Source organism: Cupressus sempervirens, chromosome 3 (assembly GCF_028749045.1).
Source record: "Cupressus sempervirens isolate cs-2001-9-10 chromosome 3, ASM2874904v1, whole genome shotgun sequence".
Lineage (NCBI taxonomy): Eukaryota > Viridiplantae > Streptophyta > Pinopsida > Cupressales > Cupressaceae > Cupressus > Cupressus sempervirens.
Genome location: NC_143120.1, coordinates 31,365,154 through 31,391,759, shown reverse-complemented (window position 1 = coordinate 31,391,759; position 26,606 = coordinate 31,365,154). Strand labels below are relative to the sequence as shown.

The 26,606-nt window shown below is 36.2% G+C and overlaps 1 protein-coding gene across 1 annotated transcript in view; it reads right to left on the bottom strand.

Annotated features, from left to right (window-relative positions):
- Positions 1 to 24,271, bottom strand: part of LOC149564624 (putative amidase At4g34880) — a 42,388-nt gene extending 18,117 nt beyond the window's left edge. The window contains exons 1-2 of the mRNA XM_089818170.1: positions 23,592 to 24,271; positions 22,561 to 22,775 (exon numbers count right to left, since the gene is read on the bottom strand). Of these exons, the coding sequence (XP_089674296.1) occupies positions 22,561 to 22,775; positions 23,592 to 24,125 (749 nt within the window). The 5' untranslated portion in view covers positions 24,126 to 24,271. The remainder of the gene's footprint in view (positions 1 to 22,560; positions 22,776 to 23,591) is intronic.
- Positions 24,272 to 26,606: the final 2,335 nt, after the last annotated feature.

Sequence of the window (26,606 nt, the reverse complement as noted above, 5' to 3'; positions counted from 1 at the left end):
GAGAAACCTTGGAGTGACATCAGTATGGATTTTGTTCTTGGATTACCTAAGACAGTGAAGGGGTATGATTCCATATTTGTTGTAGTGGATAGATTTTCTAAGATGGCTCATTTTATACCATGTAAGAAGACATCAGATGCTGAGAATTTTGTTAAACTTTTCTTTAAAGAGATTGTTAGATTGCATGGATTACCAAGAAGTATTATTTTTGACAGAGAGTAAATTTGTTGATTATTTTTGGAAGACTTTGTGGAAGAAGATGGGTACTGAGTTAAAGTTTAGTTCTACATTCCATCCGCAGACAGATGGACAAACAGAGGTTGTGAATAGAAGCTTGGGTAATTTTCTTAGATGTTTAGTTGGGAATAAGCCAAATAATTGGGAGATGGTATTGGCACAAGCTGAATTTGCATATAATAATTCTGTGAATAGGAGTATAGGGAAGACACCTTTTGAAACTATTACTGGAATGAAGCCTAGAGGAGTATCAGATTTGAGAGATATTGTTGGTGAAGAAAAAAAAAGTGTTGCAGGAGAAGAATTTGCTGATTTTATGAAATCTTTGCATAAGGAAGTAAAGTTGAGGTTAGAACAAAGTAATAAGAAATATAAGGAGAATGCTGATCAATCTAGGAGACATTATAATTTTCAAGTTGGTGATGAGATGATGGTTCATCTGAAGAAAGGATGATTTCCAGTTGGAACATACAGTAAGTTGAAGATGAAGAAGTTTGGACCTTATAAAATCTTGAAGAAATTTGACAGTGGTAATGCTTATGAAGTTGAGTTACCTGATAACATGGACATATCTCCTATATTCAATGTTACTGATTTATACAAGTATCATAAGTCAGATGATGAAGTTGCTACATCAGAGGATTATTCTAAGAAGTAGACTAAAGAAGTTGAACATATATTAGATCAGAGAGTTGGTAAGAGCACAAGGGAAAAAAATTATTATGAATATCTAGTGAAGTGAAAGAATAGACCTATGGAAGATGCTTCATGGATTTCTCAATCTGAGTTGGATTCAGCTCAGGTTATGACATCTCAATGATTCAGGAGAATCATTTCTTCTAACCCTGGTTGTGTGATGTAGGAGCATCTTAGGTTGCACTGCTATCCTACATATTTCCAGTTTTATTTTGCTGCTGAAACTGGGTTCTACTGAAAATGCATTTTCTGATTTTTGGATGCTTGTTGTAGACCGTGTAACTAATTTTCCATAATCAGTGAAGGGCTGCACACTTCAGGGATTCAAGAGGGCCTAGACTACTATCTATATTCTAGAGCGCAAGTCCTAACTCCTTATGAGTTGGGAGATATGACAATTCTCTTGGAACATCGATTTCTGACAATTTTGCGCGATAGTTTTTTGTGCCTGACTTTCAAAGTGCATGCACACTTTTTCTTGATGAATCAGCCTTTGCACACAAAAGGGTTTGTGGAGGACCTATATATCTACCCACAGTTCAAAGCACGAGCTCTAAATCAATTGGAGCTAGGAGATATCGCGATTTTTCTAGGACATCAATTTTAGGACAGTTACTTGCTGATGCAGACTGACTTATGTATTTAATTTAGGTTTGTTTTCATTTAATATTTGTTGTGAGCCTCTGTAAGCCATTTTTGCTAGTATAAATAGAGTGTTTAGGCTAGGAGCTAGGTAGTTAAGAGTTAAGTGAGGGGTTTAAGGTAGTTTTGGAAAAGGATTGCAAAGCAGAACTGGAAAGTGCGAATTTGTTGTTGATCTTTGTGTATGAATATATTTTGTATCTGGCCATAACCTAGAAGGCCTTACAGCTGGGCATGTATGTTGAATATTTGAAAAATCAATGAAATTATTTTACTCTTCTTTCTCTTTTGGTTGCTATTCTTTGTGGCTGCTTCCATTGTGGTAACTCTTGCAGGGTGGTTCAAAGAGCTGGGTGTGCCCTTGGCCCTAGTTTTCCCTATCTTTTCTTGCATCAGGTGGTATCAGAGCTTTTGGTTCATCCTTAGAACCCTGATTTGGATTTGGTTATAGGGTGGCAGATTTGCGGATTTGACCTATAACTTGCAAAGGGTTATGATCTTGCAAGAACTTGATTTGTAAAGATGGTTCGTGGCAAAGGAAATGTTGATAATGCTATATTGGATCAATTGAGACAAATTGCAACCAGATTAGATGCTGTGGAGACAGCCTAGAGGAGAGGAGCACATCTTAATGATGTAAGTGATGATGAAGCAGCAACACCAAACCATAATCCAAAACCTGAAGAAGATCAAGATGAGAAAAGATTGTTGAGAGTGTTGTCTAGGGAAAATTCAAAGCCTGTTGTAGAAGTTGTTCCTTATGATGGAAAGTTGGATACCAATGTTGTGTTAGATTGGATCTCAGATATGGAGAAGTTCTTTGAGTATGAAAACACTCCTGATAATAAAAAGGTGAAAATTGGAGTCACTAGGCTAAAAGGTCATGCTTCATTATGGTGGGAGCATTTGCAAACTGATAGACAAAGGAGAGGAAAGGAGAAGATCAAAACTTGGCCAAAGATGGTGAACAAGGTAAAGAACAAATTCCTTCCTGTTAATTACCAAGTTATCTTGTTGAGAAAGATGCAAAATTTGAGACAAAAAAACATGTCTGTGAAAGAGTATACTGAGGAATTCTATAGATTGGACATCGGATCTGGACATATGGATGATGATGTTGAAAAAATTGCAAGGTACATAAATGGATTGAGATCTAGAATTCAAGATGAACTAAGTTATGTGAAGTTGGAAAATATGGAAGAAGCATATCAATATGCCTTGAAAGTTGAGAACTTGACAAAGAAGCATGAACAGAGACAAAGAGGTAAAGGTGGTAGATTCTAGAGAGGCAGAGGTAGATTTTATGGAGAAGGTAGCAAATCTGACAATTTTATGCAGGATAAAGGCAAATCTAAATGGAAGAATGATGATGAAGACAAGACTGAGTGGAAAGGTGGTAGTTTGTACCAAGGAGGTACTAGATCTTACCAAGAAGTAATTCTTATCATAGAGGTGGTTTTCATGGTAATTTTTTTAGATGTGGAAAAGAAGGGCATAGATCTTTTGAATGTAGATCTTCTGAAAGTGGGCAGACTAATAGAAATTTTGTGATTCAAGAAGACATTGAGAGTTCACCAAGTGGACCCGAGGTTGGAGAAAATCTGATGGTGAGAAGAACCCTAGGTAATAAAGGAAGTGATGAGGAATCCGTCCTTGGAAGAAGTCTCTTCAAGACCAGATGTAAGATGGCTAGAAAATGCTGCAAGGTGATCATTGATAGTGGAAGTTCTACAAATTTGGCATCAGAAGAGATGGTTACTAAGTTGTAGTTGCAGAGGCTGAAAAATCCCAAACCTTATCATGTTTCATAGATCAAAGATGAGCATAAGATATTGGAAAGTGAGCAATGCCTTGTGAAGTTCAAAACTGGACATTACTTTGATGAAGTTTTGTGTGATATTATGCCTATGGATTGTTTTCATATTTTGTTATGTAGACCTTGGCAATCTGATAGATATGTTGTGCATGATGGAAGATTGAATCAATATACTCTTTGGGTAAATGGGAAGAAGCAAACATTGTTGCCTTTGATTGAAAGTCCAGATGAAGTCAATTGTACTGCAATAAAAGTTTGTATGGTTAATGGAAAGCAATTTGAAAAGGAAGTAAAGAAGAATCAAGTCTGTTTTTCTAATGTTTCTAGATGACCGAGTGTTGGTAGTAATGACCAATTGATATCAGAAGTTGGTAATGACAGAGTACCAGAAGAAATTACAGAATTGCTGAATGAATATAAGGATATTGTTGCTGATGATATTCTTGATGGTTTATCTCCAGTAAGAAGTATAAGCCATTGTATCGATCTGATTTGTAGAGCTAGTTTTCCAAATAAAGCACCATATAGATTGACACCTACAGAGAATGAAGAACTTAATAGGCAAGTGCATGAATTGTTACAAAAGGGATTAATCAGAGAAAGTTTGAGTCCATGTGTTGTATCTGTTGTATTAGCACCTAAAAATAATAGAGAATGGAGAATGTGTATTGATTTGAGAGCTATTAACAAGATCACAATGAAATATAGGTTTCCTATACCGAGGATGGATGACATAATAGATTGTTTGAGTGGAGCAAAGTACTTTGCCAAGATTGATTTGAAGTGGCTATCATCAGATTAGAATCAAAGAAGGTGATGAATGGAAGACTGCTTTCAAGACAAAAAATGGTTTGTATAAATGGTTGGTTATCCTTTTTGGTTTGACTAATGCACCTAATACTTTCGTGAGGTTGATGAATGAAGTTCTGAAAAGATTCTTAGGTAAGTTTGTGATTGTTTATTTAGATGACATTCTGATATTCAGTAAGACTAAGGAAGAACATCTTGAGCATATTAGACAAGTATTGCAGAGATTGAAAGAGGAAAAGTTGCTATTTAATCTAAAAAAGTGTTCTTTTATCCAAGAGGAGATTGTGTATTTGGGATTTTTGATTTCAGCTGATGGTTTGAAGATGGATCCTGAGAAGGTTAAAGCAATTTTGGAATTGCCTACACCTGAGAATGTGCGTGGGGTAAGATAATTTCATGGTTTGGCTAGTTTTTATAAAAAGTTTATAAAGAATTTCAGTTCTATTTGTAATGTTATGATTGAGACAATGAGAGGAGATAAAAAAGAATTCAAGTGGACATGTGGAGCTGATAAGAGTTTTGAGACTTTAAAACAAAAGGTTGCTGAATTCCCTATATTGGCTTTACCTGATTTCAACAAAGTATTTCAAGTTGAATGTGATGCAAGCGGTAATGCAATAGGATTTGTATTAAGTCAAGAAGATAAACCTCTTGCTTTCTTTAGTGGAAAGTTGAATGATGCTAAAATGAAGTATTTTGTGTATGATCAAGAATTTTATGCTATTGTTCAAGCTTTGAAGAAGTGGAGACATTATTTGATTCCTAAAGAGTTTGTGTTGTATACTGATCATAAAGATTTACAATACTTGGGAAGTCAACGTAAACTGAATCAAAGACATATGAAGTGGGTTGAGTACTTGAAGAGTTTTACATTTGTTATTAAGCATAAGAGTGGAGTCACTAACAACGTTGTTGATGCATTGAGAAGACGTTCCTTGTTGACTGAAATGAAGGTTGAAGTTCTTGGTTTTGATGAAATGAAGGAGTTGTATGATGCTGATCCTGATTTTTCCAAGGCATGGAGAGAGTGCAGAGCACCAAATCTGACAGATCACATAGGTAAGTATGATAAGTATTTCATTCAAGAAGGTATGTTGTTCAAAGGTATTCATTTGTGTATTCCTAGAAGTTCTATAAGGTTTAATCTGATTAAGGAAAAACACAGTGGTGGATTGGCTAGATATTTTGGAATTGATAAAACATTGAGTTTGCTAAAAGAAAAGTATTATTGGCCACAAATGTATAAGGATGTTCAAAAATTTGTAAAGAGTTGTGGAGTTTGTCAAGTTGCAAAAGGGGTGAGTCAAAATATTGGTTTGTATACACCTATTACTGTTCCTGAGAAACTTTGGAGTGACATCAGTATGGATTTTGTTCTTGGATTACCTAAAACAATAAAGGGGCATGATTCCATATTTGTTGTAGTGGACAGATTTTCCAAGATGGCTCATTTCATACCATGTAAGAAGACATTAGATGCTGAGCATCTTGCTGAACTTTTCTTTAAAGAGATTTTTAGATTGCATAGATTACCAAGAAGTATTATTTCTGACAGAGATAGTAAATTTGTTGGTTATTTTTGGAAGAAGATGGGTATTTAGTTGAAGTTTAGTTATACATTCAATCCACATATAGATGGACAGACAGAGGTTGTGAATAAAAGCTTGGGTAATTCGCTAAGATGTTTAGTTGGGAATAAGCCAAGTAATTGAGAGATGGTATTGGCACAAGTTGAATTTGCATATAATAATTTTGTGAATAAGAGTACAGGGAAGACACCTTTTAATATTGTTACTAGAATGAAGCCTAGAGGAGTATCAGATTTGAGAGATATTGTTGGTGAAGAAAAGAGAAGTGCTACAGGAGAAGAATTTTCTGATTTTATGAAATCTTTGCATAAGGAAGTGAAGTTGAGGTTAGAACAAAGTAATCAAAAGTATAAGGAGAATGCTGATCAGTTTAAGAGACATCATGACTTTCAAGTTGGTGATGAGGTGATGGTTCATCTGAAGAAAGGAAGATTTTCAGTTGGAACATACAGTAAGTTGAAGATGAAGAAGTTTGGACTTTGTAAAATCTTGAAGAAATTTGACAGTGGTAATGCTTATGAAGTTGAGTTACCCGATGACATGGACATATCTCCTATATTCAATGTTGCTGATTTATACAACTATCATGAGTTAGATGATGAAGTTGCTACATCAGAGGATTATCCTAAGAAGCAGATTGAAGAAGTTGAACAGATATTGGATCAAAGAGTTGGTAAGAGCACAAGGGGAAAAAATTATTATGAATATCTAGTGAAGTGGAAGAACAGACCTATGGAAGATGCTTCATGGATTTCTCAATCTGAGTTGGATTCAACTCAGGTTGCAATATCTCAATGATTTAGGAGAATCATTTCTTCCAACCTTGGTTGTCTGATGCAGGAGCATCCTGGGTTGCACTGCTATCCTGCATGTTTTCAGTTTTATTTTGTTGCTGAAATTGGGTTCTGCTGAAACTGCATTTTTTGGTTTCTGGATGCCTGTTGTAGACCATGTAACTAATTTTCCATAATCAATGAAAGGCTGCACACTTCAAGGATTCAAGAGGGCCTAGAGTACTATCTTCATTCCAGAGAGATAGTCCTAACTCCTTATGAGTTGGGAGATATGGCAATTCTCCTGGAACATCGATTTCTGGTAGTTCTGCGTGACAGTTTTCTATGCCTGACTTTCAAAGTGGATGTGCACTTTTTTTTGATGAATCAGCCTTTGTGCACAAAAGTGTTTGTTGAGGACCTAGATATCTACCCACAGTTCAAAGTGCGAGCTCTAACTCAATTGGAGCTAGGAGATATTGCAATTTTTCTCAGACATCGATTTCAGGACAGTTAATTGCTTATGTAAGCCGACTTATGTATTTAATTTAGGTTTGTTTTCATTTAATAGTTGTTGTGAGCCGACTTGTGGCTTCTCTATGTTCTAGAATGATTTGTAAGCCATTTTCGCTAGTATAAATAGAGTGTTTAGGCTAGGAGCTAGGTAGTTAAGAGTTAAGTGATGAGTTTAAGGCAGTTTTGGAAGAGGATTGTTGAGCAGCACTGGAAAGTGCGAATTTTCTGCTGATCTTTGTGTATGAATATATTTTGTATCTGGCCATAACCTAGAAGGCCTTACAGCTGGGCATGTATGTTGAATATTTGAAGAATCAATGAAATTATTTTACTCTTCTTCCTCCTTTGGTTGTTGTTCATTGTGTTTGCTTCCGTTGTGTTAACTCTTGTAGGGTGGTTCAGAGAGCTGGGTGTGCCCTTGGCCCTAGTTTTCCCTATCCTTCCTTGTGTCACTCTTAGGTTGTTTGCATACGTGGAGTAATTTCCAAGTGGGAAATGACAAATTCCTTAAACAACTGGATTACTCCCTGATAACGACAAAATATATTTTCCCATCAACCTACTATCAAGATCTTCTAGTGATGCCTCTTTTGGAGGTCATCTTTTCAAACCACTTTTCCATTAAGTTACACATTATTTGGCAAGTGAGTTTGGAAGAACCCTCCAAAACCAATTTTTTTTCATTTCTATTGAGCCATTAGCCCATGTTGGCCCACATTTGTAGGGTTTAGAACTTGAAGTTCCTTCCCAGTCAACAACTTGGGTGGATAGCTTAGTGAAACCATTTTGTTCAATGGATATCCCCTTTCTTCATATCTATGGTGGTTGATTAGCAATTTTTGTCAAAGGTACTATGAGACTACCACCTTGAATCTCATCTTTGTCAAGGAGGCTCTCCACGAGCCTATTCTCCTCCAGCTTGCAAGTTCATGTGGCTCAAGTTTGCCAATAGAAGTAGATTGTTGACTATCATGCAACTAGAGGGTCTTAAATCAAAGGCATTGGTTAAAGGTGTGTGACTTAGCCTCTAAGCTAATCTTCTCAATTCTTCGTGCTCATCACTCTTCATAAGCCTAAATTAAGGTCAGAAAGTGATCAAGCTACTAGACATTCTTCAACCTTTTTTTGCCATTAGGAAAAAGTTTTCATTGCTCGAATTGTTTCGTCGAGGAAAGATGAAGCTCTTCAATTGTGCCCCTAGGTTGTCTTGTGTAAGTTTTTGGAGGTCCAACATTCATTTTGCTAGCACGAAATGCCCATCACGGATCAAAAAGAGTATATCAACTCTTTGGTTGATGATTAAGCTCTAGGATGTGATGGTTTTCTTTATGAGTTCTACAAAGTTCTTTGGCCTTGTGTAGGCTTCAACCTTCATTAGGTCTATCTAGACTAGTCTTTAGGTAAATTGATCAACAAAGGAGACATCACATTCATAGTGAAAATCAAGAGACATTGAAGACGTTTCTAACTAGCAATTGATCATGCTACTAAATATTTCATACAAGATTATTGCCAAGGCATTGTCTTTGAAGATCACGACATGCTTTCCCAAATTGTTTTCCTTGAGAAAATTATAACTATTAAATTGAGGTTCATGAATAGTATCATCACTTTTTGGAAAGGTACAGAATTGGCTTAACTCTCTAAACGATGAGCCCACTTTTTAAAAATTGACTTCACCAAGGCTTATGAGGACATTGAGTAACTCTTCACTCTAGCTTCATCCAATATATCAAAATTCTTTTGCTTGCATTACCATTAATGACTACCAGTCTCAAGCCTTTGGGCTTTACCATTCTATGTGACAAGGGTGTTCCCTTGCCCCATCTTTGAATATTCTTCTTGCTGAATGGTTTCTTATTTGTTGGCAAACACTATCTTCTATGGGAGGGTCAAATGAATTGCCATGCTTAAACCATAAGCAATTGGCTAATGGTAACTTTGCAGATGATTCATTTCTCACGCTTATTGAAGGGGAGCAAAATATTAAAGAGGTTGTTCGGTGCCTCCACACCTTTTCCCTAGCTTTAGGGTTAGCCATCCATTGGCATGAAACTCGATGTTATTGTCAATTCATTTTTCCAGTGCTTGCTTGGCTTCTCAACTATGGCTTGAAATGGATTGGTCATGTGAAAATATTTCAATTCTTGGACATTTTCATTTTCTTTTTAGGTGTCTCTAGAAGAAGCTCTTTTATTAGATTAGTAAACCACTTACGTTGGCTAGTAAATTTCAGGTGCACTTCAAAATTCTTGGGGTCACTTATATGTACTATTCCTCCTGTGGGCCCTTTCTAAAGATTCCTCCATGAAGATAAAGTAGCTTCTTAGTGATTTTTTGTGGGCCTCTTTAGAAGACAACAAGGGTTTTCACCCTGCTTCCTAAAAATATTGTTGTTTCTTGTGGGACTTTGTTAGCCTTGAGTTTATTTCCACTTAGTGACAAAGAATGACTCTTTGTGTTAAATGGATTGTGTTGTTGTTTGTGGGAATGAAGCCTAGAAAATATTCCTTAGGCATTGCATTTCTACTAGTTTTCCTACAAATTGGCCTTTTTGAAAGGGGGTTGGTTTTCAAACTCTTTTGGTCATGTAAGACATGGTTCATATCAAGGGAACTTTTGTGGTCAAAAGCATTTGTGTACATGGGAAGTTGTCCAGCCTTGACTTTGGTGGGTTGGTTCTGGCTTTCAAGACCAGTTATCTTTAGCCTACACAAACTTTGGTGGTCTCCACTTATTCAAATTCAAGGACTCCCTTTCACTCATTTTCTTTTTGTGCTAAGTTGCTAACTAGGGTTTATATATGGGTACAATATGCCTATGTTTTTCCTTGGGTATGGGTATGTTTGTAAATATACATATAGTGATACTCATAAATTTATGATTGCCAATTAAAATTTAAATAAAATACCTTATATATCATATTCATAATTTGCAAAAAAATATAAGATTCAAGCCTTAGAATATTATTCCTTGCTGCCTCCCTTGTCGATCTAAGCTTTTAAACTTCCATCTAGGAAAGATGGTGTGACATCATGGTGGAATGGGCTCATGGATTGGTCTTGGAGAGAGGGACGGAGATAAGAACCTAGTGACATCATTTGAGAAGTGTAGGCCTCTTTCTTAGCATTCCTTAGAGCCCTTGACACACGCACACCACTTGTATTTGGCTGGAACATCATCTAATTTGGCTGGAACGTCATCTAGAGTGGACTCCAGAAATTTTTTGACCTCTTCCGACCATTCTTTTGAAATCAGTTTTATATCAACTCTTATGCACGAAAAGAAGTGAAGGTTGCGAGTTTGACTTGGTACTAATCCTTTTTCTTCAGTTGGCACCAGTGAGACATGAATTATCCAAATCTAAATCTATGAGAGAGAAGAGGGATGGGAAACCATTGATTAGTGCAATTCCCAATAGAAATCAGGCCAAATAGAAACCACTGAAGATATGCAAAAATACTCCCAAATCATATAACTTTGCAGATAGAAATACAAAACGCCACATAATTCAAATTGTATTCGACGAAAAAAGAACCGCAAATGTTTAGCACAAAGGAAATGGTAAATTTTCATAGACACAGTTGCTCCTTGTGTTGGTGTCATTGAAAACATAGTGGCAGTGAGTTTTGCGACTTAGTGCGTTTTGTTGCTAGAAGATTAAAAATATTCAATTCTGCACAAAATATGATACAAGCTTTTGCAAAACACTTTTTCAGACATGCGCTAATATGATGATGCACACATCAAAATCAAATATGCCAAAGCAATGAATCTATCTATCTTGAAATCAATCAAACACAAGAATGTGGTTTGTTGGGCATTAGTGCCAACAACAAACCACCAAAATATGGGTCTGAGCATTATCTCCTAACCACATGGGACCTCAACAAATTTGGTGAAAGCTCTCAACGAAAGGAGATGTAGCTTGAAGGCCTTGATAACATGTTGGTGTTAACCACCTCCACAGAGCACAATCAACAAACAATCACATTCACAATATGAGAGAAGCATGAGGCTATCTTGCCATTAAGAATAATGACAATTGAGATGTAACAAATAATATACACGACTTGCTTATAAAGGCAAGGAGAGAGTCTATTAAATGCACTAAAAATGCCTAAGTAAACTTAAGCATGACTCCAACTCTTCCATCTTCAACTTTTACAATTTGTATCTGGTACTATTGAGATTTTCTATGTCCAAATGGGAGGTAGAAGTCACTGTTTGCATTCCTTCCTTCAAATTACAAATTCACACAATACATTAGCTCCCTTTGTACCAAAAGACCTTCAAAACTTAATGGAAAGGCATCCTTCTCTATGTAGAAGCATTAGCTTTGATACCAAATGCTGATTTATGAGGTGAAACAATTATAGAAAATATTAGCGACATGTTTTCTTAGTCCATAATATCTGTTAAGCTTTTGGATTAAACCGTGTGTAATCCTTTTACATCATCAACATCTTGGATCATACTTCATGGTCTATCATCAAGATGAGATGTCTAGAGAGCAAAAATCAATAAGATATATATAGAACAAAAATCAAATAAAAAGGATGAGATGTCTGTATAAAATATATTAAAAAAGTGGATGCAAATCTGAAATTTATTTAATTAGAAAGATTATTATATGATTAATACTTTTTTGATTTCAAAGTCAGCAATGAGAGAAATCAACAAACCAGATAACACAAGATTTAACATGGAGAGTTTTAAACTCCCACAAGATAAAGGACATGTATTAATGTTCAAAGAAGAGATACATTCATACACTAAACTTTGACATCACCACAGTAGCCCCTGTATACGTGTAAAACAATCTCATAAAACCAATGTCTTATGCCTCCAATTTATAGAGAAATATGAGAGGAAAAACACAGTTTTGCAAATCAATGTACTATTAAACCATAGTAAAATGTATAACCTCTCAAGTTCAAATGAAGAGGCTCTTTTAAGAATAGTAAATATACTTCATAGTGAGCCATGAATAGAAAACATAACTTTCTCACTAGTCATAGATGAGATTCTTGACTTTATGCTCTCCCATAATGGCCCATACCCTAAGGTAGGCATCTAAAATCATCACCCGGCTCATATGGGATGCTCCAAGAGCATTCAAGATGCTACACTAAATTCTCATGCCCATGTGAATAGATTTGCTTAAAAAATGGTTTGTAACCAGCAATCCCAACTCCACCTTCTTGATGAATGCCATAACTACTATCAAGATTCCTAGTATAATTTACAAATTATTTTTTCCAATACACCTTGAGAGTGCAATGACACTTTATATAAATATTGAAGGAAGATGAATAATGCATAGGATTGCAAGGAGAATGATACCTAATACTAATTATCTCAACCAAGTTATGGATACTTCAAGATCCATTTAGAGATCACAAACAGGTCCATGAATTAAATGAGTATTAACAAGGGAAGGATAAGGCATAGATGTGATAAAATGTGTAATGAGCCCAACTGGCTAACACTACTGCAATGCTGGATAATATTGTTTTTGCTTTGAAATGTCTTGCAGTCTTTTTCAGAATATATAATTTTTGTATTTTTAAATATAGAATGCAACAAATAAACAACTTCCACTAGAAATGTCAAGCAAATTACTTCAACACAACAATGCCTATACTCACAACTAAATATCAATTAAGAGCTGCAAACTTCATTGTTTTTTTACATCATGTAAATTACAATAGATTGGGACCTGTGAAAAGCTTGCTTTGGTTCCGTTCACAGAAGATGGAGATCCCACATCCAATGCTTAGGGAATAGCGCTGCCACTATAAGCCAGCGCCACAGGTAAAAAAGACCAAACGTGACCTGTCCAGTTTTAGGTCCACATTGTGCTCCAACACACTCCCAAACACCCAAATAGGGGCATTAATGTTGCAACAAAAAAAATGCCAGCAATGGTGTGATGTGCAGTTTGCCTTGGGCAATTCAGAGTCGGCAGACACCCACAGTTGCAAAGCCAGCCCCCACAAATTAGGCTGCCCAGCTAGGTGCGGTTGGCTGTACAAATTCAGTGCCTAATAACAGTAAAAATAAACGCTCCTCTGTGTAACTTCAACTAGTAAACCCATGCCAATATACAGTTGGAAATTGACGCTAATAAGAAAAGGTATTTGACGCCCAAAAGCGGTAACAATTAATCACCAAACTTCAGCACTTAATCGCCTCCCAAGGCACTGTGAATACATTAAAGGAAGACACAGATAATTCACCGAAAATCCGTCAATACGGATGCCCAATATTTGATAAGAAAACTCCAGTTCAATTCACGATACAACAGCAGTGAATTGGAATGCTCAATTCAGCTTCAGAACACAGATTCAGCTGCTTTACAACAACAATTGATGCACAAACTCAAGAGGAATGAGTCCTCAAGAAATTCAGAAAATATAAAACGTCACTAAGAAATATATCAAAAAGCAATAACCAAGAATGAATCTAATTGCTTCATGAAGCCTCTTTTATATAGCACTTGGCTTCTCCAATACACCCCTCATTAAAGTTGCTTCATTAACACAACTAATTAGAAGCTTCCATCTAATTATTTTAAACAAATATCTCTCAAACACATAGCTTCATGAAGACACTATAAACTTAAGAGGCTTCTTCAACACACCATCGAATTATAATACTTAAATGATAAAGTCATTTGTTAAGATAATCTTAATAAACAACTTAAAATACAAAGCTCCATTAATTTACTCAATCAATCACTAAAGAAGCCAAACACCCAATGCCTTAGCTGCACTCCTAAAAATAGTAATTGCCCACAATTGAGTTACTATAAATAGCAAGCCAATCAATAGAGACCCTCAAACACATTGTCAACTCACAAGGGTCGCAATGATGAACTGACTAAGCCCAGCTACAGGAGCCTGCTAAATGGAGAATTACAATCCTCCCTCCCCAAGATTGTTTGTCCTCAAGAAATCGTAATCCAGTAACACATTGAGCCCCAACCTCCACCAGGATCCCATAGAAAAATGCACGTAATGTCCCTATCATAACTGAATAATCCCTGTAAATACAACACCATCAGAGTAAACAACCTAGTTGGCAGAACTGCACTCAACACGAGTGTTGATGATGTAGAGACTGAAACATCACATGGAAGCAACTCAATAGAAAGTCTCAATTTGCCCCCTTTCTCTGCACCAACTGAGCTTCAATTCCAAACATTAGACTTAGGCATAGACAAACTCTGTACTTGGAAAATATCCTGTACATGTGGGTCAAATATGAAGCTGTATGCACTCCTCACTCTATATACCTCACTAAAATCCTGTTCATCACCATCTAAACAAATAGGTTGTTGTGAAGATTCAACCTCAACCTCGTCATAGTACACCCACATAGTATGGTTTGTGCCTTCTTTTGACCTCAAAGAACAAGTGTGTCCTTTACCATAAGGTCCTTTGCACCAAACGTAAAGTTGTCTTCTTCGCAAATCCTCACGTGATGCCTCATCATTCGTCATAGCTGATTTTTCATTTTCATCATTAATTTGTGGGTGTTCCTCATCTATAGGTGGAGCGATAAAAACCTTTGAAGGAAACTTGCCTCGAGATGTGGATGACTCAAGATCTCTAGCCTTTTTAATTGCCTCTTGCAAAGTAGGTGGGACCAATGACTTAACCCATCCTCTGAGTGGCTCAACCAATCCCTCAATAAAGAGCATAACTCTCCTCCGCTCAGAGATATCATAGACCATCATAGAAAGTCATTGAAACTCACTGATGAAGACCTTAAGGCTACTTGTCTACCTCAGTTGAGCTAACTCTTGGAAATATACCTTGGGATCCTTCCGATCAAATTGCTTTGTTAATCTATCCATGACCTCCTAATAGGAAGCAATTTGATCATGATGTAAGGATGCTAGCCCATGGTACCACCAATCATGAGCTACTCCATCCAAGTGCAGCACAACGAATCTAGTGGTGTCCTCAGTCATGAGACACAATGCCAAATAGGTATCAAGCTTATGGACCCAAGCTTAAGTTGTCACCTTTCCACTGCCATCAAAGTGGGTTAAGGTCATCCTACTGGCTGCCTCACACAAGTCTGTCTGTCTAGGCCTTTGTCTCTTAGATGCAGGCCTACCTCTAGTATGTTCTTACTTCTCTGTTAGGGATCTATCAAAGTTAAGTTTCTGCTTGATAGTTTGTGGAAGAACATCCCACTTTGCGAAATGTGCCACAATATCATCTACAATAGGCATGGCCTCAATCCTAGTACTGATCGTGTCTGTCTTGGGTCTCAAAAAAGTAGGTCGTTGCGTCCTATCATATGCACCAATATAACCTTGTCATCAATCTGGGACCTGTGTGAACTGACAGAATCATCCCTGCAAACTCTCTCTCTACTTCGATCTCTAGGAAGTGCAATGCACTGCAATGTGTCAGACAACTACTGCAAAACATCGACAACATAATGCTAACCAGCTACAAAATCTTTGAAAGTCTCTCTGGCCTCTTTGTCAATGTTAGAACCAGTGCTTACATCTCTATATCCTGTACCATTTGAACCTCCTGAATCACCAACACCCTTGTCACGGATACTACCAAACTGATCTCGGGTTTTCCATGACCAGGTGGAGGAGTGCAACCCCTACAGGTGTAATGTCTATCCAGAATAAACCTCTGAGCCATGCTGAAACCCGATCCCCTGCAGGCTGGCAGGGAATCACTTTGAATACCTAATTGGCTCACACCACTGTAATGTTGTATAATTTTGTTTTTGTTTTGAAATGTCTTGCAATCTTGTTTTTTTTCTCAGAATATATGTTTTTGTATTTTTTAATATCTTAAATACTAGAATGCAACAAATAAATAACTTCCACTAGAAATGTCGAACAAATTACTTCAACTCAATAAAGCCCATACTCACAACTAAATATCAATTAAGTGCTGCAAACTTTTTTAAATTTTTACATCATGTAAATTACAATAGATGAGAACCTATGAAAAGCTTGTTGTAGTTCCGTTTGCAGCAAATGGAGATACCATGGCCAGTGCACAGGGAATAGCACTGCCACTGTAAGCCAGAGCCACAAGTGAAAAAGACCAAATGCGGCCTGTCCAGGTATAGGCCCGTGTTATGCTCCAACACACTCCCAAATGCCCAGACAGGGGTGTTGATGTTGCAGCAGAAAAAATGCCAGCAATGGTATGATGTGAAGTCCGCCTTGGGAAATTCAGACGCCCACAATTGCAAAGCTAGCCCCCACAAATTAGGCCACCCAGCTAGGTGTGGTTGGTTGTAGAAATTCAATGCCTAATAATAGTAAAAATAAATGCCCAACTATGTAACTTCAATTGGTAAACCCACGCCAAAATATACAGTTGGAAATTGACACTAATAAGCAGAGGTATTTGACACCCAAAAGCAGTAACGATTAATCACCAAACTTCAGCACTTAATTGCCTCCCAAGGCACAATGAATACAGTAAAAGGAAGATTGAGATAATTCACCAAAAAACCCTCAATATGGATGCCCAATATGTGATCAGAAAACCCCAGTACAGTTCACTGTACAACAATAGTGAATTAGATTGCTAAATTCAGTTTTAGAACATAGATTCAATTGCTTTACGACAACAGCAATTGATGCACAAATTCAAGAGAAATCAGTCCTCAAGAAATTCAGAAAACACAAACCCTCACCAAGAAATATATCAAAAAGCACTAACCAAGAATGGATCTAATTGCTTCATGAAGCCTCTTTTATAAAGCGCTTGGCTTCTCTAATACACCTTTCATTAAAGTTGCTTCATCAACACACCTTCCAATTTGAAGCTTCCATCGAACTATTTTAAATTAACATCTCTCAAATACATAGCTTCATGGAGATGCTTAAGAAGCTTCTTCAACACACCATCAAATTATAATACTTAAATGATAAAGTCATTTATTAAGATACTTTCAATAAGCAATTTATAATATAGAGCTCCATTAATTTACACAATCAATCACTGAAGAAACCAACTACCCACTGCCTTAGTTGCACTGCTAAAAATCTCAGTTGCCAGATTCATCCTAGATAGGCTAGATCTGGATTTGGATCCAATCCAGATCCAAATTTGTGCTTGGTTCCTTGAGGGTCCGGTTAGGATCTTTGATTCTTCCTATGGATCTGTCAGGAACCGTGGCCCGCGGATCTTGACGAATCCAGAGGCAGATTCAAGGATCTACCCGGATCCTCAAGTATCTAAGCCACAACCTGAGGATCCACAAGAAGAATCAAGGATCCTGCCCGAATCCTCAAGGATCCAAGCCACAACCCGAGGATCCTCAAGGATCATAATTTCATTTTGTGATTTAGTAATTCAATGTGAATGTGTTGATTTTTTTTATAATCGTGAAAATAAATCAATTATCAAGTACACTAGATTCATAGATGCATACTAGAATTATAGATTCATACTATGAAATGATTTAGTTTTCGAATTATGTATATTTCTCTCATTTTTAGTATATATACATATTTATATTTATATATATACACACGAATCCTCCACGAATCATAATTGGGAAAAATAAAAATCCGGAATCCACGGATTTGATTCACATGTCTGAATCAGATTCGTGTCACGAATCAGCAACTAAGCTAAAAATAGTAATTGCCCACAGTTGACTCACTATAAATACTAAATAGCAAGTCAATCAACATAGACCGTCAAAACACATTGTCAGCTCACAATGGTCACAATGATAACTGACTAAGCTCAACTTTAGGATCCCGCTAAAAGGGGGACATTACAAAATGGTTTAGATGAAGGACAAGTTTGGTGGGTTGAAGAGACCTTGCAAAAATATTGATTAGAAGTGAGGGATGAACTATGTTATATATAAGATAAAAAATGAAGGAAAACAATGAAATGAAAATCAAGGACATACTTAAGGAGTAAAGTTGCTAGAACAAGGGAAGGTTCAATAGATTCTATACAAGGAGAAAGTGATAGAGATAAAAGACAATGATAATCAAAATTGAAGTTCTTATTACAACTAATGAAGGGTATTGCCTTACTAACCCAAACGCAATAGAGTTTTAAACAGAAAATTGCAAAAACCAACACAATTGCAAGAATGAACACTTGCTTTCTATTAGCTTAAATGAAATGGCATAACAATATTTAGAAAATAACATGCTACAACAACATGGCCCTTTTCATTACAATAATCTACAAGCCAGAGCCGTCATGTGCACCATCAGAACTGCTTATGATAACCCCTATTTGTCTTCTTTATATTGGGAAATCTAACCACTGTAGAAGTTTCTGGAAATGTGTTACTCCCCCTTATTTGAGGTTGATCGACTTTATATTACTTCTCCTACATTAGAAGATGTCGAGAATATTCCCCAATGGGTTTCAACAATCGTTGGAGTATTTGAAGGGATTTTACTTTTTCTCCTAAAGTAGTGCAACTTCTGGAGGTTGTATCTTGTGAATTATGCATTGGATTGGCCATTATAACCACGTTTTGAAAACCTCTCAAAGTGCTCTACAACTTTCCATTGTGAAGAAATGCTTGATCAAAGTTTGACCCCCTCTCGAAGTGTCTAAGGCCTTTCAAACTGAGTTCAAAGTTTTTGTACCACCCTGCCAAAAAAATAATAAATTCAATATCGTCAAATTGGGCTTGATCTTGCGATGACGTGTTTACATATCCAAAATAAACCTCCAAGGAAGTAATTGGAACAATTTGTGTTAAAATGAAAATTTACTAAAATTAGTAAACTTGTAGAAGATAGTAAGCTTTCCCAAAATAGTCTTTATTGGAAAACTCGACATTATTTTTGGGTGATGCAAGATTCCTTTTACACCTTGGATGTTCCTACATCAACAACTAACCAAGAGGTATGACATTGTAAGATTCCCATTCTAATTTGTATGTGGTCAAAGCTATTGATTTGCGCATAGGTAAAGAAGATGTAGTGAGGATAATAGCAATATAGTAGAACATATTGAGAAAAGTCTACATAAAGTTATGTCTTCTTTAGAAAGAATCATCACATTCTAGGAGAAGTACAAAGCAGAATATGTTGTAGACAACCTGAAAAAGGTAAGAACCAGAGTTAAGGAGAGGAGTATGCTGCAGATGATATAAATCTTTTAGCAGATGAAAAGCTATGTTTGAAGCATAAGAATAATGTAGATGCAAATGAACTTCTTGGAGAAATGTAATTGAATCACCAATATATGCAAGCACAATAGATATGCAAATGAGATGAATGAAATTTGCTCGAGTGTAACATCCATCTTTTCTACCCCGAGTTCTCTATATTCAAAATAAATTAACTACTTATTCACATGCATGGAATTAACAGTTATAACGAATAAACTGATTCACATGAAAGGTCTTAACTAACAATTGGTGGTCTACTTCATTCATTCAATTGAATAGTAAGGTATTAAATTGCATGAGAGAGAAAAATAGATCATTAACTAACTATCATGCTTTAAGTATCCCTTCATGTAACTGAGAGGAACTAATGTAACTGCAACCATGATTAAATACATAACTAGCTAGAAATCTTGAAATGAAACATGAAGAAACACAGGTACCCACTAAATCACATCAGGCTAAGAATGCAGACCCAATCTGTCTCATGCAAGCCTTGGCATTGGTGGGGAGGAGAAGCATTTCCAGAGGCTTGACCACCCAACCATGGACCTAGCATAACCTGTACTCACTCTCTCAGCTGAGAATGACCCTACCCTACATGGGAAGACAATCTCGTTCTGTCACCTGAGCATCTGGTGCTAGAGTGTCAATTGCTCAGCCAGTTAGAGCGTGGAACCTTCCTATCAGTCTATCTATGTGACTGTCAGTTATCCTGACCTCTAGGGATCATAGCAGCAGTATTTGCCATCAAACCTACCATTCTAGGGACTTACATGGACATTGTGTGCCTGATCACCATGGCTCAACATTGACAGACAAGACAATACCCCATATTTCCACCATGAGCTAACTAGTTCTCTATTTTAAGCTTATAAATTTCTGGTCTGATTCTGATATACATTTTGTTTATAATTTGGAGATGATTGCACAACCATCTTATGTGGTTTACACCACTCATCTCAGCCTCGCATGACCTTCTTTGATATTTCTTGGTGCAATTACCAATGTATTCTAAGCTGGTTGTACAATGCAAAAGTTTGTGAAATTCCTTCACAAGCAACCTTACTAATAAAAGTATGTAAACAGTTACCTTCTTAGCCCCTCAACATCTAGTGGAGGAAACTTTCAATACTCTCAGCTGCACATAGAAGGGTGCAACTGTAGCATGTAGAGTGTGATTGCACTTACTTTGTCTCTTATTGATGCTTTATGGAAACAAATAAAAAGTAGAGAAAAATAATCCACTTGAGCCAATGGCTCATCCCATGGCAATCATGACTATTCCAAGTTTCAAGCTCTGCTTTATGATCATACTCGTCTGTTTGGACCAACTGAACAAGAATGACTTCGGTGCAATTATTCAGACTATTAATGTACGACAGTAAAGGCATGGAAGAGTTAACAATTACGATTTGACAGGGCTGGGCTGATGTATGAAAGAGATGCCTTTCTCGGCTTCAATCGTGAGCCTTATTGTATGACTTACTAACTGCTACTTAGTACTTATAGCAGTGATTCACTTCTGATAAAAACTTCGAATGGAATAGCAGAAACTTTCAAAGAGAAAAATGAGAGCAACCTCAAGAGAAAGTTCTATTCAAAAAGAAAAATGAGACCAACCTCAAGGGAGAGTACTATTAGCCAACTTATAGAAGTTAGGTGCATGAGAGATTGTGAGGCGGCGGAGATAAGCTACAATCTTGGAATAAAATACAAAGGCCGACTACTAAGAATGAATAAGAGGCCGAAAATATTAAAGAATTATAAGGAGCTGGTGGACTTAATGAGGTAATTTAATTTCCTTGCCAAAGGTCAATTGAAACTATTATGAATAATACTCATATTACCTATAAATATTTGTACGTGTTTTCTTATACAGATGTATATGCATATGTGTTATGTTGAAGTATAAGTACACCTATATGTACATACGCATCTAAAGTATGCATATGCACATATGTGCTACTTCAAGGTTTACATATACACATATATATGTACAATAAAGTACATATAAATATACCTAGGTACCATGGGTATTATTTATAACGTAGCACATCCAGCATCACATGTTGCAGAATTTCCAAGTTATATTTTAAGGTAACGTTTTCATTTCTCTATTATATGTTTATGCGAATAAAACATCTGTGAGAATTTGATGTCCTAGTTAGCTCATGGTGGAAACTTGGCATGTCTAGTTTTCCCTAGCCTAGTTTCCCTTGACTATAGTGGTTTAGATTGATAGTTCGGTGACAGGTTGGTGCCCTCATGCCCCATTCCCTCTTTGCCCGTGCCTCCCTCTTCGCCACGCTTTTCCAAGAAGAATAACGAGTTGAAAACATACTTCCTCATCATTCAAATGAAATTTAGTTATTATAACTAATAACCATATTAACTATCCAATTCCAATTCATGTAATCAAATAGCAATTAACGCACATCTTCCATTTCATATGAAACATAACAATTAACCAATAATATCATTCATAGGAATCAAAATGAGTAACTAATTTAATCAACCAATTCGGTTTATTTTGAAATATCAATGGTTAAATGAAATTTTCAAAATCAACATAACAGGGGATGTAACATCGAGTCACTTGATGTTGAGGAGGAAGCAAACAGAAAAAATGGTTAACAGGAATATAAATATTCTTGAAGATGATAATTTATTGATTAAAAGAATTATTTGAAGAGAAAATAGTAAAATTTTGAGGATTGATTCAATAGGTAAAACAAGAGAATGACTAATAATATTGAACTAGTGGGTGCAGAAGTTTCTTCCTACTAGAGGAGGAGAATATGGGATTCAAAATTTTCTTCCTACTTCAGGGTGAGCATGTGAAGGTTATTTTCATTTAATTATTAAAGGAAGGAATATATACAATCAGAACTTTTGTTTGTTCCTACAAATTTAAGCAATAAATTTATTCCTATTGTATTAGTTATTCCCAGCAATTCACAAAAAGCATCTCTATCCTTTGGAAAGCTTAAAAAACAAGTAAATAAGACATGGTCTTCTATATTAGTAGATGAGAAGTAATTGCGTGGACAGTGAAATCTTGTATTTGATAAAGTCCATCTCTTGAGTTTATGGCTGCTTCTTGCTACTTAGTAATTAATTTATGATTCCAACCCAAGAACTGGAGAAAATGTTAATGCTCACAAACAATGAAAATAGTGAACTGTGAAATTCAGCAAGCTTACAATGAAACAATTAGCAGCCCATAGAACTGTAATAATATGGCTAGCATGGAAAAGAGAACAGTAGCTTGCATTGCATTTCCAATGAGATAAGAAAATCTTGCTTAGTAAAGTTCAAGAGCTACCCCACAGTATCTTGCGTGTGTGAAACTGGAATGACTCCAGCCCTGCTTGTAAGTCCAACTGTAGGCCTTATTCCCACAACACTGTTGGCACCAGATGGACAGAGAATCGAACCAGCTGTGTCAGTGCCTAATGACATTGCTACCATATTTGTTGACACTCCAACTGCTGATCCAGTGCTTGATCCACATGGATCAGCTGTGAGAACATAAGGATTCTGCACCACGAATGTATCTTCAGGTTAATAAATTAATTTGATTCTTTCAAACTTTAATATTAACTAATGTCCAAATGGTAAATATCATTGAAAGTAGTATGAACAAATTATATAACAGAATTGCCTATTGCATCTCCTCTCATATCATTGACAACTGAAATAAAATGAAATCATGAAGCACTTGAAACTAAAATGAAACAGAAACAATATGGCAGAGCAACAAAACCTTGAGTTGGCAATCATTAATTCATAACTCAAAATTATGCTAAATAAAAGGATTATAGACTTGTAGTTGGTGAGGATGATGGTATGTGATATAAAAGCTATTCACTAAGATTCAAACTCCAGAGGCGTGTTTAAGTCAGTTTTGACCTCTAGATCAATTTGATGAACAGCTCCTCGCATGTGGCTGCTTAGTCAAGATGACATGTGGTTTAGAAGTATGCTTTCTCAAATGGTTGTAGTCCATTAGATGAAGACAGAGATGCTATATGTATGTATTCTGACTTGTTTCTCTCTCTCAAAAATATGAAAAAGACAAACCTGAAAAAAGAGTATAATTCTGTTATCAATCACGAAGTCATACGACACTTTTCATCATGATGATCTGTAGCAGAATATAATTCAAAATATTGATAATTTTTTTCCCGTAAGCATTGTTTTCTTATTTTTATGGGCGATGAAAACCTTATTTATGCCTTTAAACAGGACTACGTGAGTAGTCACCCTCCTAGCGTTGGAGCTCGAGTTCAGTTCAATCATAAGTTTTGAGGAGCAAATTATTAGCTATCCTAAATAAGGTACGAAGTAGAGGACCTTAGCTTGACCTCCTCTAGCGCTCCATCCTTTGGGTATGTTGAGAGACCTGGCACCTGCCCATTCACTCAAGCTGGCCTTGCCCAGTATTATAGCTCCTGCCTTCTTGAGCTTCCATACAACACCTGCATCCCTTGATACCTTCGATCCTAAAAGAGCAAACGACCCTGCAGTGGTATTGAGTTTATCCTTGGAAGCAATGTTGTCCTTGATTAGTATAGGGATTCCATGGAGATCACCAAGAGGCAGTCCTGCTTCTAGTTTCTCCGCATCTGCTTTTTCAGCCAGCAGGAAAGCATCAGGGTTCACTTCAATGACGGCATGAAGTTGTGGGTTAAATTTCTGAATGTGGTTGAGATAGAACTGTACAAGGCTTGTGGAGTTCAGCCTGCCTGCCTTGAATTCTGATTGAATTTGTGGAATGGTTGCTTCTTCTATTGGGAAAGGAGGATGATTGAGAGCATTAGCATTCTGGCAAGTATTATGAGAGAAAAACAGTATCAGGAAATAGGACTTAAAGAAGAGGTGGCACATCCTTTCTTTGTAATTGGGTATGCTCTACGCTTGCTGAGGCCTGGTCAAGACTTGAGCTCAGATCATCCAGGGGCTTCAATGGATACAAAGCCTTAGCAGCCATTCATTGGTTTGAATGTGAGGAAAGCGAACTTATGGGATTCGAAGTAATGACAAACAAGCAAAATTGGCACCAAATGTTAACCATACAACCCACCACTAAAAACAAACGTTTTTTTCTCAACTCAACACAGATGGTAAGAGTATATATTTGAATTGTAATATTCTGTAGTATTAACTATTATTATAGTTAGGGATAGCTGATTCTGTATATTAATTAATTTATTTGAATTTTTGTTAATTAAATGACCCAACTCATTTGTTATATCTTCTTTTCTGAAATTTAAATTTTGATGGACGATACGATTCTTTCATCACCCTCATCAACTGTATTAAATAAATTGCAATAGATTTATTTTTATTAATATTTATTGATCATTTTCTGCTAACAATTGTTCGGCAAATATCATAACAGTTTTAAACCCTTACAGGGAAAATTTAAAACAATTTTTTTTTTTTTTTTGGCGCAGGAAATCTATATTACGAGACTTGTTTCCTCCGAAATTTGGATTTGTTTTAACATTTTTCTGAATAGCCAGATTGTTATTTGTTTTCTTGTGCGGCACATTATTTGTGCGTCCGTACTGTGGTTGCATTTCTTTACCAGAAAACAATTCTGTCAGCATCGGATCTTCAATTTTCCAAACAATTTTCATAAATGGTTTAACAGAGGCCATAGAAACTATTCGCTTGAAAACATTCCGATATTTAACATTTTCCTGTCAATTTCTCCAAAATATTCTCCAAGTTTTGTTTGTCCAAGAATATATTTTTGGAAATTGTGGGTTCATTTAAGTGGCTCGAATTTCCAAACGATGGAAGGCGCAGATTCACTGAGAACGTTTGGAGCTTGACTCTGAATCAGTGTCGTAGCTTCCATGCATCTAGGTAACAACCATTTATTATTTTGATTAATTTGATGTAAATATGCAGTTTTCAAAGTAGCATCATATAAATATATCATTTTTATTTTAATATGCAAGTATATTAAAGTAGGAATTTTTTTATTTGCAAAAATGTCAATAATAACCTTTTTTTTACTGTCAATGTAACATTAAAAAAATTCACTTTTATAAAAACTTCAAATTACTTTAATATTGTTCTAGTTACTTAAAATACTTCAAATGAGATATATGTCATTATAATTATTTAATTTATTAGAAACAATAATATTATTCTAATTCAGTGGAGGGGGGGGGAGGAGGAGACGCATAGATCAACGGGATATTTAAGAAGGCAAATGATCGGGAAAATGAGACTGTCATCATATTGTTGGGTGTTGACTATTGGGGAGACAGATACATACATGATGACAAGTTGGTCCATAACTTGTTCTAGCCGATCATTCAGATTTCAGGCCATCCATTGACAACCTATGAAACGATACATAAGATTATTAATGAGGAGATGTATTTGGAGGTTATGAATGTCATGGAGTTGACTGATTTCAGTTTATCGGGTGGTGATCTTTTTGCTAGGATCTAATTGAAAAGATCATTATTGAAGAAGAGAGATAGTTTGCAAAGAGGGAGATTGTTAATAAAGAATGTTTTCAATCATTATTTTGTCATTGATGTCAAACCTGCTATTTGTTGGAATGACAATTGCTTATAAGATCCAAGTACTATCACTTAGTTGATTGATGAAGAGGATTTAATCAATAACATGTAATAAAAGCACCTAATGGAAAGGTTGAGTTATGGTTTTGTAATGAAGTACAAGGATCAGTTAAGACATTGATAAAATGATGTATTGATAATATACTTGAAGACACGGAGGTTGGCTACACTTAGAAACTCTGAAAGAATAAGTTGTAACAAAGCTGTCTACAAAGCTTGACTAAGTTCATTAGTGGATGTCGAGCAAGCTAGTTCATGCCGAACAGATTATCAATAAGTGCTGAGCAAATGCATAATCTAGTGTGTGTTGAGTGAAACAGAAGGATCTGAGCAAGTTTAGGTGTCGAGCATCAATAAAACATAGTAGGTGTCGAGTTACACAGTATGTGTTGAGCATCAAAATTTCAATAGTGTCAAGCTACTGCATTATTTGAAAAGTCAAAGATTCGCCAGATCTGAGCCGACAAGTTTGTTACCTTGAATTTTGTGAACCAGATGGAGGATAAGGATGAATAGCTGGTGGCACATAATTTTATGTAAACCATTTTTGGACAAATTTAGAAGGATTCTTCATGATGTTTCTAGAAGGAAACAAGATTATGGGTGATTCATTGAATCTTACCTAATCCATTCGAACTGAAATTAAAAGTGGGAAGATTAGAGTGGGAAAAGTATTCCAGACTTCTATTTAAGGAGTTACAAGTCAAGAAGCAAGAGTTGTGAAGTGAAGTGGTTGGTAGGATGTCAAGGTGAAGGCATCGAG